This window comes from Podarcis bocagei (genome assembly GCF_964188305.1).
Source record: "Podarcis bocagei genome assembly, chromosome: 14".
Classification (NCBI taxonomy): Eukaryota; Metazoa; Chordata; class Lepidosauria; order Squamata; family Lacertidae; genus Podarcis; species Podarcis bocagei.
Genome location: NC_138139.1, coordinates 3,490,011 through 3,505,103, shown reverse-complemented (window position 1 = coordinate 3,505,103; position 15,093 = coordinate 3,490,011). Strand labels below are relative to the sequence as shown.

General features: G+C 44.3%; 1 protein-coding gene across 1 annotated transcript in view; it reads right to left on the bottom strand.

Moving 5' to 3' along the window:
- Positions 1-14,110, bottom strand: part of KLF13 (KLF transcription factor 13) — a 36,813-nt gene extending 22,703 nt beyond the window's left edge. Inside the window, exon 1 of the mRNA XM_081170704.1 lies at positions 12,867-14,110. Coding sequence (XP_081026830.1) covers positions 12,867-13,404 — 538 coding nt within the window. The 5' untranslated portion in view covers positions 13,405-14,110. The remainder of the gene's footprint in view (positions 1-12,866) is intronic.
- Positions 14,111-15,093: the final 983 nt, after the last annotated feature.

Genomic DNA, 15,093 nt, shown 5'->3' with positions numbered 1-15,093 from the left:
GGCATCTTCAGAGTGCTGCATTGCAAGCCCTTGTGGAGCTCAGTAGTTCCACCTAAGGGAAGGGAAGCTTCTGCACAAGATAGGGCTTGGCTCTGGTCACACACCCTTTTTAGGTATCACCTTGATGGGAAGAGGATCAGTTAAGTCTGAGCCTAGCACAGAACTAAGCCCATGTTTGCAAGTAGTGTGGATGGTCAGGCAACGCAGAATCAAATGGTTCCTCAGAAACAAAAGAACTCACATTTTAATCCATCCAACCTAAATTTTGAACCGAGACACAGCTCTTCTTGAAAATTCACTCTCTTCCAAATTTTGTGATACCATTCTCCTGTCAGGAAATGCATACAAAACTGCCTACATTTAGGGAAACTGTGTGTAGACTTGGTTATGTTAGTGAAAACATACATACATTATGGAAATTTACTTGCAAAATGTGTATATTAAACATGATTGCATACAAAATGTTTGTTAGGTTTTGTTTTGTTCTTTAATGCAACCTGACGTTGTAAACTGAAATTAACATTGAAAAAATGAGAAACTGAGACATCAAAACTGACTGGCTCATCTTTCCCCATTTCCTGAGGACAGGGGAAAGAGATCTAAGCAGGATTTTTAGCAGTTTGTGATTTGCAATTCCCTCCCTTATCTGAGGACTGGTGGAACAATTTTACCTTGTGATTTGAGGTTTGTATAGTCTGGTCTTGAATTATTGTGGATTTGAGTTTATTATGTACATGGAGGAGATTTAACATACAAGGGAATTTTCCATTTTTAGATCTAAAGGAAAACTTCCTGCAAATACATTGCTGAGTAGGGGTGCCAGCTCTATGGGGCCAAGGTGTCTTTGCTCCCCTAATATCTGCTGGGAGGGGATGGCCTTGTTGTGGCTGCTCCTCCTGTGAGAGGGGAGCTGCTGGCCATTGAAACAGCGCCATGCTGGGCTCTGCGCCCAGCCTCCTCCTGACGATGTGACGTCATGTGCATGATGGAGCTGGGCTCCCTCAGTCTTGGGCACAAGTCAGCATCTCTGGTGCTGAGTGAGTTGTCCTTGGCTTTTGCGAAACCCACTTAGAAGGTATGTGAGTCCTTTTCTCAGGATGCCTTCCTTGACTGCCAGTGGTAGAGCATCTGTTTTGTATGAAGAAGGTCCCAGATTCACTCCCAGAGATCTTAAGGTAGGGCTGAGAGAGACTCCCTGCCTGAAACCCTGGAGGGCGTCTGCCAGCCAGTGGAGCAAAGACTGAGCTACATGGGTTTATTTCATCAGAGGACAGCTTCCTATGCTCCTGTGTTCATGCCCAAGTGCTTAGAGAGACATTTCTGAGTCACAACTGCAGTTATCTGCAACAGATTACTTGGGTCTTTGCCCCAGAGGGTTAGGCTAACCTTGTTAAATCAGTTTGTCTTCTCCTTTTGGTGAATTTATATTGTTCTTTTTAAAAAACATTAAATATCTAATACATTTTGCCCTCTAAATTTTCTGCCGGAAAGTGGAAAACAAAGCCTACTGTCTCGATTGTGAGCTTGATATGTTAACAGGGCTAATTAGTCACTTGGCACTCCCTTGTCATTATCTCTAGCTAATGTTGCCAAGGAACTGATATGAAGCCATTTGACTCATTATCTAGAAGAGTTTGGAAGGGGGAATTGTGGGTGTTGGATAAATAGACGCCAGAGACAGAAAATCCTCCACCACTTATTCTTTTGTCCAAAGGCCAATTTATTAAAACGAGAGCTATAATGCAGAGCAACTAAAACAAGAGACCACCCTGGACCTACATACTGAGAGTCTAGATTCCAATAAGAAAGACTTCTTCATGCATTACCTTTTCAGATGTACACCTGAGATTATTTAATTCTACACCTTTAAAAATAAGCACACACCTAAAAATATAAAGTGTCAATATGGCAAACTGGGTGGAAGGTTGGAAGCATTTGTATTGTACTGGTGCTCTCAAATTGGCTGCCGCTCCCTGTTGAATACTCTTGATGGCAACAGCTAGGTGTTTTGCTGTCTAACATGTGAAATGGTGTAGAGATTCTACTTTAAACTTCCCAGATCAGATTATGGATGGTAAGCCAAGGACCTCTTCTCATATTACTTGGTATAAACTTTAGATATTACAAGTGTACACATAGGGATTTAGTTTTCTCTCAATTTCTCATTTCCACCCCCATCATTCAGCCCGGACACTGAGATCCAGCGCCGAGGGCCTTCTGGTGGTTCCCTCATTGCGAGAAGTGAGGTTACAGGGAACCAGACACAAGGCCTTCTCGGTAGTGGTGCCCGCCCTGTGGAAGTCCCTCCCTTCAGATGTGAAGGAAATAAGCAGCTATCTTCTCTTTAAAAGACATCTGAAGGCAGCCCTGTTTAGGGAAGTTTTTAATATTTAATGCTGTATTTTTTTAACACTTGATTGGAAGCTGCCCAGAGTGGCTGGGGAAACTCGGCCAGATGGGTGGGGTATAAATAATAAATTATTATTATTATTATTATTATTATTATTATTATTATTATTATTATTATTATTATTATTATTATTATTATTATTATTATTATTATTATTATTATTATTATTATTATTATTATTATTATTATTATTTTCTGGTCTTAAATTCAGTTCCTTGTAGTTCCCCATTAGCTATAGAATTTACTTTATTTATTTAGAAGTCCTCACAAAAATTCATCAGCATTTTAGTGTGAATTGATCCTAATATACACATGCTTGTATGCTATTTTGCCCAGTATACACATTTTTGCAAAGCAGGGCCTAACACTTTTTTGGGTGTGCTATTTTCACTAATATGTGCATTTTTACCCAAGCCTATGCATTTCTGGACAATTTTCTTGGTTGGAGAAAAGCATTGCAAAATTCAGAGAAGTGCAAATTATGGAGGGGGGCTGCGTTTTTGTCTAGGTTTTGTTTTGGGAATTACTAGTTGCTTTTAAATGTAAACTGAATCAAATTTCTTCCCCTTCCCTCACAGGTATGGTACACAGGATTGGCTGCAGCTCCCTATCATGGAGTGGCAAACCTGGGCAGAGTGATCCTCCTACTGCTATAGAGTCTGGTTCCTTTCCCAATAACCTCAGTCATTGGGCATCATCCAACACTGCCTTTGCTTGGTTCACACACGAGGCTGCAACTATGTTTGCTGAATGTGCCCCCAATACATAAAAGCATGTCTGCAAACACACAGCAGGAATGCATTAAATCAGGGGTGTCAAACTCAAATTCATCGGGGGCCGCATCAGCCGCTAGAGGGCAGACGTTCTCTGGCTTGTAGGCTGCCGCGCATGTGCTGAAGAGGCGGCTTTCTTGTGTCAAAAAAAAAAAGAACGAGAATAAAAGGTGAAGGCTGGCGGCCGGCGGCAGCTACACAGGCCACATGACGAGGTCTGGCGGGCTGGATTCGGCCCGCGGGCCTTGTGTTTGACACCCGTGCATTAGATGGAAGGAAACACAACATCTCTCAATCTTCCCCCAGCTATTCAAGACAAAATATCTTGCTTGGGTTAAGGAATGTCAGCTTTTCTATGTGTAAAAGGATGAACCCTTTCCTGTGAGCAGACATTTATCAGCATCAGCATATCCAAACCCAAAGAGCTGGGTCATTCCATTCCCTATTTAAAAAAGCAATGAGGGCTTGAGGAGGATGTGGTAGTGTATGAACAGGAATTTAGGAAGAAAATTAAAACCACCAACAGAGAAGTTCTCCCCTCCCTGCAAAGACAAAGCATTTTCTTCCCCTCAGACCAAGACTCTGTGGTGCTTCAGACAGAACATCCAAAGGTACTCTCTTACGTGTGAATTAACCATTGGAAAGGGCAACTGTGGAAGCCTTACAATGACAGTCATAGCACAGTTTACTTGCACAGCTCTTGTTAATATCGCTGGGGCTCCCACTGGCAGACTTCCCAGTGGAGTGGGCTTTCTGTTTCTCATTGAACGGTATAATGGCCTTGATTCCAGGTGGCTCTGGTGCCTTTCTTTCATGGCTCTGACTGGAATCAAATTTCACTTCTTTTGCATTTAGAATGCACTCCTTTCCCTTGACCTACAGAAATTATCAGGACTTTCGTTAAGATGTAAGGAATCATGGGCTCCCATGGGAAGCAAACTGAAGAGGAATTGGAGAACTCCTGCCAGGGAAGCTGTCCGCCCCTCCAGGCAAGCTTAATAATTTATTTTTATCATTGCCTTAAGGGCTTTGGGGATAAGACATGGGTAACACCTGGCTTGAGAGCAGTACATGTGAAAAGGATCTAGGAGTCTTGGTTGACCACAAACTTGACATGAGCCAACAGTGTGACGCGGCAGCTAAAAAAGCCAATGCAATTCTGGGCTGCATCAATAGGAGTATAGCATCTAGATCAAGGGAAGTAATAGTGCCACTGTATTCTGCTCTGGTCAGACCTCACCTGGAGTACTGTGTCCAGTTCTGGGCACCACAATTCAAGAAGGACACTGACAAACTGGAACGTGTCCAGAGGAGGGCAACCAAAATGGTCAAAGGCCTGGAAACGATGCCTTATGAGGAATGGCTAAGGGAGCTGGGCATGTTTAGCCTGGAGAAGAGGAGGTTAAGGGGTGATATGATAGCCATGTTCAAATATATAAAAGGATGTCACATAGAGGAGGGAGAAAGGTTGTTTTCTGCTGCTCCAGAGAAGCGGACACGGAGCAATGGATCCAAACTACAAGAAAGAAGATTCCACCTAAACATTAGGAAGAACTTCCTGACAGTAAGAGCTGTTCGACAGTGGAATTTGCTGCCAAGGAGTGTGGTGGAGTCTCCTCCTTTGGAGGTCTTTAAGCAGAGGCTTGACAACCATATGTCAGGATTGCTCTGATGGTGTTTCCTGCTTGGCAGGGGGTTGGACTCGATGGCCCTTGTGGTCTCTTCCAACTCTATGATTCTATGATTCTATGATTCTACCAAGAGGAAAATTCTGGGGAAATCTAGACAGATATCTCCTGTGCTACCATGTGACGCTTGTTTTGGTTTAGATCAGTACTGTACTAAATTTGCAAAAAAGGAGAAGAAAGTTGAGAGGGTTTGATACTCCCCTCCCTAAAGAGAAAGCTCTTGTTTCTGGGAAATCTTGGAAGGGCACACAGCACCTACTCAGAGGCTGATTGTCCCAGCAGAGGGGGCAAATGTTTTGAATCTAACACAGGCCTTCAGCAAGTAAAAAAGGAAACCAACTTATCTGCTGTTAAGAATGTTTTGTCATGGTTGATGGTATTTCCATGCTAGTAGGATATTTCTGCCTTTCTGCCTTTTTTGCAAAAATGGCTCTCCAGGGAGAGAGCCATTTGCTGTTCACATGTCCTAGATGGCAAAGGTAGATGGGATGCTGCTTTCCTGTTTGTTTATTAAGTAAGGCTACATGCACAGGAATCTTGTGGCATTAAGTGCTGTGTGGTAACTGCTTCTTGGGTTGAGAGGCAGGTTCAGCCCCTCTGACATTGCAGGCGGCCTGGGGGAGGCTGTTTCCCTGTTGGTGAGGTACAGAGCTGTGGCTGAAACAAAATTTCAAAACTAGTTCAATCTCTGGCACATGTTCTAGTTGGAGTTCTGTTTTATAAACTGAAAATTTTCCCATCATATTTGCTATTCACATTTCATTGATGTCAGCATGTGATTTCTGACTGGTTTTGATGCCCTTCCCTGCAGCTCCAATGGAGCATTTTCTGGTTGAGTGATGAATTGATTAAATGAAATGGAGGAAATCAGCAGATATTTTATTCAATGCTGTTGCAAATCAGCTGTCAGATTCTGTCAAATATGAACGGATGCTGCACGTCAGGTGTTGGGGCTGCATCTCAATGCTATTGGGGACTAAATGTTATTCAGATGTTATCCCCAACCTATTTGGAGTGGTACAGAAACCTCTTGGCCTGTTTCTCATTGCCCATCCTCCTTGCCACCTCTAATTGTCTAAAACTCAGAATGGGGCCAGGGACTTACCCTAGACCCAAAAATACAGTAATAGGTTCTTTCTAGAGCTCCAGTAGGATAAAAATGCTGCAGGACTGCAAGGCTATAATTTGATTCTATATTTAAAAGCACCACCAGACTATGATCTCTAAACATCATGGTTGCTCTTCCAATAGTTCCTGTAGTCAGTCTGGTGGAAGGAAGCTCGGGCAACCCCACCAGCCACCAATTTTTGCATTCATTGTAATTTTTATATTGGCAACAACTCTGTGAAGTGAGTCAGGCTGAGGGTTGGGAGGATGGGGTTTCAGTATTGCAGGGGGTCAAAGATAGTCTGTTAGTGTTTTTATATTTTAGCATTTTCTATATAGCTTGTAACTCATCTTGAGACTGTTTTGTAAATGGTATCTTTAAAAATCTATTAAGTATAATAAGTATTTCAAGTTTCCCCAGTACCGTGATGCCATATTTTTTTAGCTATACACCAATGACTTTTAAGTACACTCTTGAAAATGTAAACTATGGTTAAAGTATGATGAACAACTTGTGCTTATGAACACATGGGCAGCACACACTCATTTGGCTGGCAAAACGGGTCGCAGTGCTCTGGCTGTGGGATCTAAGGGACATCAGAAGCTACTCATCTTGAAGGCTTTGTGAATTCCATGCTGGGGGTGAGAGTGCTCTGCACTGTCTAAATTCTGTGCTATAAAAAGATGGTATCTGTAACCTGCGTAGATTATTCAAGATAAGCAGATGTGTAAGAATTCTTTGATTCTAGTCCTGAGAAGGAGTTGGAGAGCAACACAGAGCCCCACTCCTCTACTTTTGAGGAGGTAGAGCAGGCATTTCAGGTCTACTTGTTCTTCTTCTCTTACACTTATATTTCATCAGTGTATGGGCTAGAAACTTGGCCCTTCTTAAATTGAAGATGGACTACTCAATGTGCTGAATTCCACGCTTGGTGCCATGCTCTATTATTATTTTTCTGTGATCGCAGAGAATGGCAGCACAAACCCACCCCAGCCGCAGTTTTCCACTCACTCCAGCACTCTTCTTTTCCCTTCCGGCATGCGAGTTTAGATTTCTTTATCAACTTGCAGTGGGGAAACTACTATTTATGAGCACAGCAGCCCAAAGGAAAAAGACAAAAGAGACACACACACATCTAACAAGTACAAGGTGCCCCGTATGTCTCTGTCTGAGTGTAATCAATCATTAGGAGATCCTCTGCTTTTTGCCTGAAGGGCTCCTCTTAACTTTCACCTGGCGTATAAAATGCTGAACAAGCTATTCTGGTCTTGCAAGGTGTGTAAGTGACCCTGTTCCATCACAACTTTGTTCCTGCGGGAACTGAGACACACCGGGGTAGATATTATTGAGGCAGAAATTTGCAGTGCTTTGGAGCCAAGGTCCTCAGCGCAAACAACAAATGCTGAATCCAAGATGGCAAAAACAGCTGAAGTTTGGGGTTGATCATTATGCTCTGCCATCCTTCCATTTTAGGGAGGCAAATGATGGTGTGTGGGCAGGGCGGCCTGGACACATGGTGCTAAATAAATTTTTTTTGAAAAAACAGTAAGAAGTATTGAGCTGAGTGTTAGATGGAGAAATAGAAAATTAGTTCCATCTCACCAGTCATAATGTGAACTATTGTCCTTCTCTCCTAAAGATCAAGTTCTCAGTATGAATGATTGCCTGTTTTTCTGGAGCCCTATGAAATCCAAATCCAAGCATGTTTCAGGGGAGCCGCCTAAAAGTGGAAGCATCAAAGCAGAATTTCAGCTAGAATCTGCCTGGGTCCTGTTCATACTGTCATTCCTTCTCTTTTGAACAAATAGCTTTTTGATCTTTTTGTAGATCTTGATTATTTATTTATTTCATTTTCCAAGTGCCCCAGGGTAGCTTGCATGACTAATTCTGTAAAATACAACACACAATAAAAAATACAATTCCTAAAAACTGGGGGGAAACACTGAGAATATTTATGGGCAGCAAAATATTTCCAGTATTTCAGCAATAGCCCTAATAGTCACATATGGCTTTCCACTCTCCATTATCTTCCAAAGGCCTGAATGATCAAGTATACCTTAAGCTGGCATTGAAAGATTACTTCGCAATCTTGCTCATTCACTAATTCATACATTAGAGACAGTGTAGTGCAGTAGTTAGAGTGTCAGACTAGGCCCCTGAAGACCAGATTGAAATCTGCACTCGGTCATGAAGCCTTGAGCCAGTCACTCTTGCCTCTCAGCCAAATCTACCTCACATGGTTGTTGTGGAGATTAAATGAGGAGGGGAGAACTACGTGAGCCTCCTTGGGCTCCTGAGAGACAAAGCTGGGATATAAAAGCAGTCAATTGATTTAGAAAGCGTGGCATAACCATACACAGCAAGATTAGACTTCAAGTCCCATGATGGCGTGCAACTGCAAGTAACGTGAAGACATGTAACTGAAGACATATGGCTCCTTTTTCTGGACCAGGGTGAGAGGAATGCTTAGGAAATTCTGCTGGATATTGACAAAACAGATCTAGCTTTGCTAGCTCACACATTAACATTATGTAACATTATGTAAATACAGCTTTAGTTTGCTCCTTGTGGCAGCTATTCCTGCATGCTGAACCATCCACATGAAACAGATCAATTGCTGTGTATTTTGAATTGCTTTCCACTTTGCCTGAAACATTTTTTGATGAAATGTGGTGATAAAACAGCCTGATCCACATGGGGAGCTGTCCCACAATTTAGCTGACCTCTTTGAGGTAGCTATAATGTGTAAAGTAGGACCAATATAAAAAGGGAGGGGTGATTTTCACAAACATCTTGTCAGTGTTGAAAGGTCACACCTACTATTTGTGAAGCGTTACTCTAGATAGACTTCCTTTGTTCTCATTTACCTGATTCACATCCATTTCCTAGTATCATGTATGTGGACAGTCCTGGAAGCAGCATTCACTTTAAACAAGCTTTATTTGCCCTCAGCAATGTCAGCACTTAAAGTCCAAATCCGATTCATGAGCCTCACAATGTGATCCTATTCACAATATGATTCCAAAATGGCTGAGGACATTGAAGGAGGAGGGTGTTTGAACTGGGAGAAAATTTATGTGTAGTTTTATAACAATTGGGATGGCTTATTTGATAGAAAATACATTCTGTGTTGTAGGTTTGTTTTTTTTACATTTGTCATGATTCTGTTTTCATCCCCAAAATTGAAATACGTGTGCATCTAGTGCAGCCCTTTTGCAAACTTTTCATTCGCTGCCTCTCTATCCCAAAACTACCTCTCAGTACAGAGGTCCTTCAACAAAACTTAGCCACTTTTTGGAAATGGAGCAAGACCTCCCACCTTGGGGAATGGGTGGTGCTGTGGTCTAAACCACTGGGCCTCTTGGGCTGGCTGATCAGAAGTTTGGCAGTTCAAATCCGCATGGCAGGGTGAGCTCCCATTGCTCTGTCCCAATTCCTGCAAACCTAGCAGTTCGAAAGCATTCCAGTGGAAGCAGATAAATAGGTACCGCTGTGGCGGGGTGGTAAATGGTGTTTCTGTGCACTCTTGTTTCTGTCTCAGTGCTCCGTTGCACCAGAAGCAGTCTAGTCCTGCTGACCACATGATCTGGAAAGCTGTCTGTGAACAAACGCCCGCTCCCTTGGCCTGAAAGCAGAGATAAGCACTGCACCCCATAGTTGCCTTTGACTGGACTTAACTGTCCAGGGGTCCTTTACCTTTACCTTTACCAACCAAATGATCAAGGGAATGGAGCAACTCTTCTATGACCAAAGAAGCACTCTTAGTATAGAGCAGGGGTTGGCAACCTAAGGCCCATGGGCCACAAGCAGCCCACAGGTGTCATTTAACCGGCCCACGAGCTGCCCCTGAACCGAGCTGCCTGCTCGGTGGGTCCCCACATGCTGCACTAAACCGGTGCTGTGCGGCACGGGGACTTGCTTCTGTGGCGCCAGAAATCATGTCTGCGCAAGCGCAGATGCCGGAAATTGCGTCTGTACAGATGCAGATGCCGGAAATTGCAGGCATGCGCACTCACGTGCACACAAGACCCAGCCCACGGAAGAATCTCCACTGGAGTGAACCAGCCCAGGTATGGTAAACCTTGCCGACCCCTGTTACAGAGAAAAGACAAGGAAGAGGTGACATGACAGTGGCTTATAAAATTATGCATGGTATGGAGAAAGTGGAGAGAGAGAGAAATTATCTCCCTCTCTCGTAACGCACAAACTCATGGACATTCAATGAAGCTGAATGTTGGAAGATTCAGGAAAGATAAAAGAAAATTCTTCATGCATCAGATAGTTAAACTATGGAATTTGCAGCAGGAAGCAATGATGATCGCCAAGAGGGATGGCTTTAAAAGAGAATGGGGCAAATTCAGGGAGGGTGTCTGTTCCTGACTACTGGCCGCTATGGCTATGCTCTTCCTTATGTTTGGAGGCAGCATGCTTCCCAATACCAGCTGATGTTTCTCTCATGTCCTACTTGCAGGCATCCCATAGGCTTTGGGGATGAAGCTGAATGAAATGGACACTGGGGGAGGGGAGAGAGGATTTTACCTGGTATACACTTCTCTACCTGTCAGGCTGCTGTCCATGTCAATAATATTTGATTGGAAACATCTCTGCTCATGAAAAAAGCCCAGAAAGGGAGGTGACTTGTATGCATAGAATTAATGTGAGCTGGTCCTTGAGCGCCATTGCAAAATGCTTTGTTATTATGAAGGGTGAACTGACAGAATATTAGCCCCCTCAAACTGTTTTCAAAGAGGGACCCACTCCTTGCCAAGAAGGGGAATTTGGGAAGGCCTGTTTTCCTCTTGTCTCTGGAGTCCTGCCTGAGTAGGAAATGGTTAAACAAAGAAGCTTGAAAGCCTTTGGGATTCAGCCAATCCTACAACCAAGCCCTGTCGCTGCCACCTCTGTTTTCCACCTAGCTCTAGCAACACAAACAGCACAACTAAATCCTGCATTGCAGAAGGAAAGAAGTGAATGAGGCGAGCTTCTTTTTTAATAGTAAGAACAACAAAGGAGAGCAGGGCGGCAAGCCAGTGTCCCTATATGACTCGTACTTCCCCAGCCCATTCCTGAATGACGTCTACTAGCTCTTTCCTCCCTCCCCTCCCCTCCCTCTCCCCAGAGGCGTGAGCTGCCAAGCCCTCCTTCTCCGTATCAAAGAGAGGAGTTTTCCCAGCAGCATCCTCTGCTTCAGTTTCCAGTCAGTTTACAAGCTTAGAATCCCTTTGTCTCCATGTTTAAAGAAAGCGAAGGAAAAGTTTGGGCAAGAGCAGAGTGTGGCGTGATTCATCTACAATTTGCCAACTTTGAGTAGCAACAGAGAGGATAGCTATTATTCATTAAACATGAACGCTCCCGAAAGGGAGGGTGTCAGGAGAGGCAACTCAAAGGATGCAAACTTGGAAGAAATACCCTTTCAAATAAAGGGGACTTAATTCTAAAGCAAGCATTTAGGACTGAGGTGCCCTCTTGTTTTTAGAGGACTATGGAGGGTGGTGTCACTTGTTCTTTGGAAAGCATGTTGTTAATGCCTTTACCAAGCAAAGCCCTGGTTTGTTGGTTATTTCAGAGGTTACTACAAAATGGGAGGAAGGGCGCGTCAGAAGCAGCTCAACGGTGAGGCAGCAACTCACCTCGCCTCCAGCTGCAGCTTGGGTGTGGCTACAGGTGGCAGAATGAGAGGCTGGCAGATCCAGCCCATGGACTATAACCCACCAGGAAGTTCTCCCAGCCGCTTGAAATTAAAGGGAGTTCCTATGCCAGGCCATGGCTGTGCTTGCACAGTTCCTGAACATTTTGAAGGGTCTTTCATGGAAGAACTTCCTGGTGGGTTGTGCTCCATGTTGTGGGAGGCACCAAACTGCCTTGGGTCATCACTGTGTTCTGCAAAATCATTAACCCGCACAACTACAAGTGGGTAACCAGCAGCCACTGGTCATATGAACTGAAAAGCAGTGCCAACTCTTAAATAAGGAGTGCAGGTGGGGGACCCAGAAACGGCTGGCTGTTGCCATTGACTTCCTTGCACTCTGACTTGCAGCTCCCTTGATAAGAGCAAAAGTGGAAACAATAAGCCCCAGCCATGGTTGGTGTTGAAAAGGAGGCCAGGCATATAATACTTTGTAGCATTAAAGTTTTACTCATTGTGGCCAATGTATTGCCAAGATGATTTTCCCCCTCCTTGTGAAAAATTGTTGAAGAAAAGAGGTGACTATATTTTTGAGACTATTATTGACAGTTTTTGTTCTATGAAACACCAGGGTACACTTTGATTTAAGCACTAACCACTCTACTCTCTGTGTTGGTTGCTCTTGGGTGCCCCGTTATGGATTCTGATCAATGTGTCCCTCTCTCCTTTTCATTCTTTTAATTTCTAGGCCACCTTTTAACAGATTGGGTCTCAGTGTAGCTTGCGATACCAGAAGGTTCGCTGCACAGAAACCATAGAAATGTAGACAGTACCGAAAGACAGTACAATATAGAGAGCACCAAAATACCCCACGTCTCCACATCACTGCAAAACAAACAACCAAATAGCAACAACATCCACATGCTCCTTTTCCTAGAAGGGGCTGCTCTGCTGGCTATAAGTGGAGGAAGCTGAAACAATGCCTGGAAATAGGGCATGGGTTAAGGAGGGGGCAGGAGGGAGCAGAGATAGTGAAGAAAGGAGGGCAGCAGGTCACAGTTACACTTCTGTGTTTATTAAGGACAGGCTTGGCTGAACTACCTGTTACAGAAGCAACAAGAGCTGCACTGTAAGTTTTTAGGTTTACCGTTTTTCTCATTAACTTGTCCCAGACTTCAGTCCTGGGAGCCTGAACATCAGCCAGTTTCTCTTCCCTCTCCTCCCAACAAAGCTATTGGAAATAGACCAGCCAGTCACTAACCTGTGTGGGTCCTTAGGTGAGCCTTCAGATGGGACGACTTGCCGTAAACCTTTTCGCATCCCGCATAGTGGCATTTATGCTTCTTCTGAGGTAATTCAGGCTCAGTCCGACATCTTCCTCGCCTGCTTCTTTGCCTGGGGCTTGGCTGACTCGGTGCCCCCAAGCTGGTAGGTGTGCTTGCTCTGCCTCCTCCACGTTTGCCGGCCAGCAAGACACTTTCTTCCCCAAACTCTTTGTGGGAAAGAGAAGCCCCCCCTCTGTCAACACTCTCAAGATTCTCCCCCTGAGGCGAGGAAAGCTTTGGTGGAACATGCTGGTTTAGGTCAGCTAAAATGCTGGCCACGGCATATACAGAGGACCCACCTCCATTGTCTCTCCCAACCTCTTTCACCTCGGGTTTCTCAGCTCTGTTTGAGATGATGCGGGGGGCAGCTCTCCCAACCGGCTGAGGGGCCGGTTCCCTCATGGGGCTGTGGATTACAGCACGGCTGGACATGGAGACAAGGCACTCGGCGGCAAAGTAGGCGGCTGTTGCCATTTTTCACGCCTCCTGAGGTGTATAAATCAACTGCAATTTTTCCTTTTGTGTTAACCTTCAAGAAACCCACATACACGCTCCTGGAGATTTCCTTTTTGTAGAAAATGAGATAGCTGGCTCCACAGCTCCCTGAAAAGTACTTTCTTTGTATGGGTCACACCCAGTTTCTCTCCTTCTGAATAGGAAAGGCATCCACGGAAAACACCAAGCAAAACAAACCCCGTCCGGAACAGCTTTTTGTCTGAAACAAAATTAATGAAGGTTGTCCACAATAACAAGCCTGCAGTTCCTCCAGTCTCCCGGGTGCATTCTGACAGCAGGACTGAGCTGGTCCGTTATTACTCCTTGGATTGCTTCAGGCCCTCATAGGGGTGTGGCTTTGCCAAACATCTGGCTGTGATGTCACATAGAAGCTGTATCCTGAGCTGATCAGGTTAGCAGCAAGCTGAGACTTCAGCTGCTGCTGAAGCAGCTGCTCCTGCTGCAGCCGCCCGAGAGCCAGCGGAGAGAACAGAGCAGCAGCAATGCAGAGCGAGCAATGTGGCTGTGAACTTGAGTTTGGACAGAGCATAAGAGCAAGTTAAACGAAAGGAAGGAGCTGATTGGCTTGGGATTAGCCAATCAACATAAAAAGATCCACATTTGCACTTCTCTGTGGGCTAATGCATCCCCCCCTCCCTGTATGACCCAACAGAAGGCAAGAAATTCAAGATTACTCTTAGGCTTCTCTTATGCAAGACAAAATATCTCCTTGCAGAAAGAGGTTGCCTTTTCCTCTGGCAAAACAGTACATGTGCAGTTGAAAAGCTTTCTTGTGTGTGCACATGCTGTCATGCGCAAAGTGACTAATGATGTAAGTAACTTGTGCTGCGGTCATTAACCTCTTATTTGTTTTCAGGCACATTCCTTCTGCAGAGCCTTCACAACCTGAGAGCACAATACAGTAAAGTGTTTACTAGGGAAGGGCAATTTAACAAGCCTTGAATTCTCTCAGGCACCTTGGACCCAGTACTTGAAATACAAAGGTGGCGCTAGTAATGCCAACCCAGGAATGTTTCATAGAGTTGTGAAAAACAAATGAACCCACTGCAAAAGTTGGTGGAACAGAACAGGCACAAACAATGTGTTTTCAGTTAACTGCAGTTCCACACTTTAATCCTTTTTAAAAAGGCAACTTGCTGGTGACTTCGGTCATCATCAGCAAACTGTCATTACTTTAATGTAAAGAGCTCTGCAATCTGTCACTGTCAGCAACTGCCAAGCACCAAGCTGGATGGCTGCGTATTCTTGTGACCAATGTCACAATTAGGCGAGCACATACTGTTTTGATGAAAAGTCTAGATGTTTCACCCTTTAGATTTGTCTCAGATATCACTTTAAACAAAATTCAGCCATAACTCTAAAAATAAGCAGTGGGCCCCTGATTTAGCCCCAAAGTGGGCTTTCTAGGGGAAAGTGTTGTGGCAAAGGCAAAATGGCCTAGACCCATACGTCCTAGGTGTGGGAGAAATGGGAGTGTGGACAAACTCTTGTTTTTTGTGACGGAAGTTTAATTGGAAATTGCAGACAGATTGCATACTCTAGAAGGCAGCTCCCTGAACATAGTGTGTGGCTTGTTGTAGACAATCTTTCTGGCCAATGCACTCAAATGTCATCTTAGAAAAGCTAAAGGTTGCACAGAAATGGACA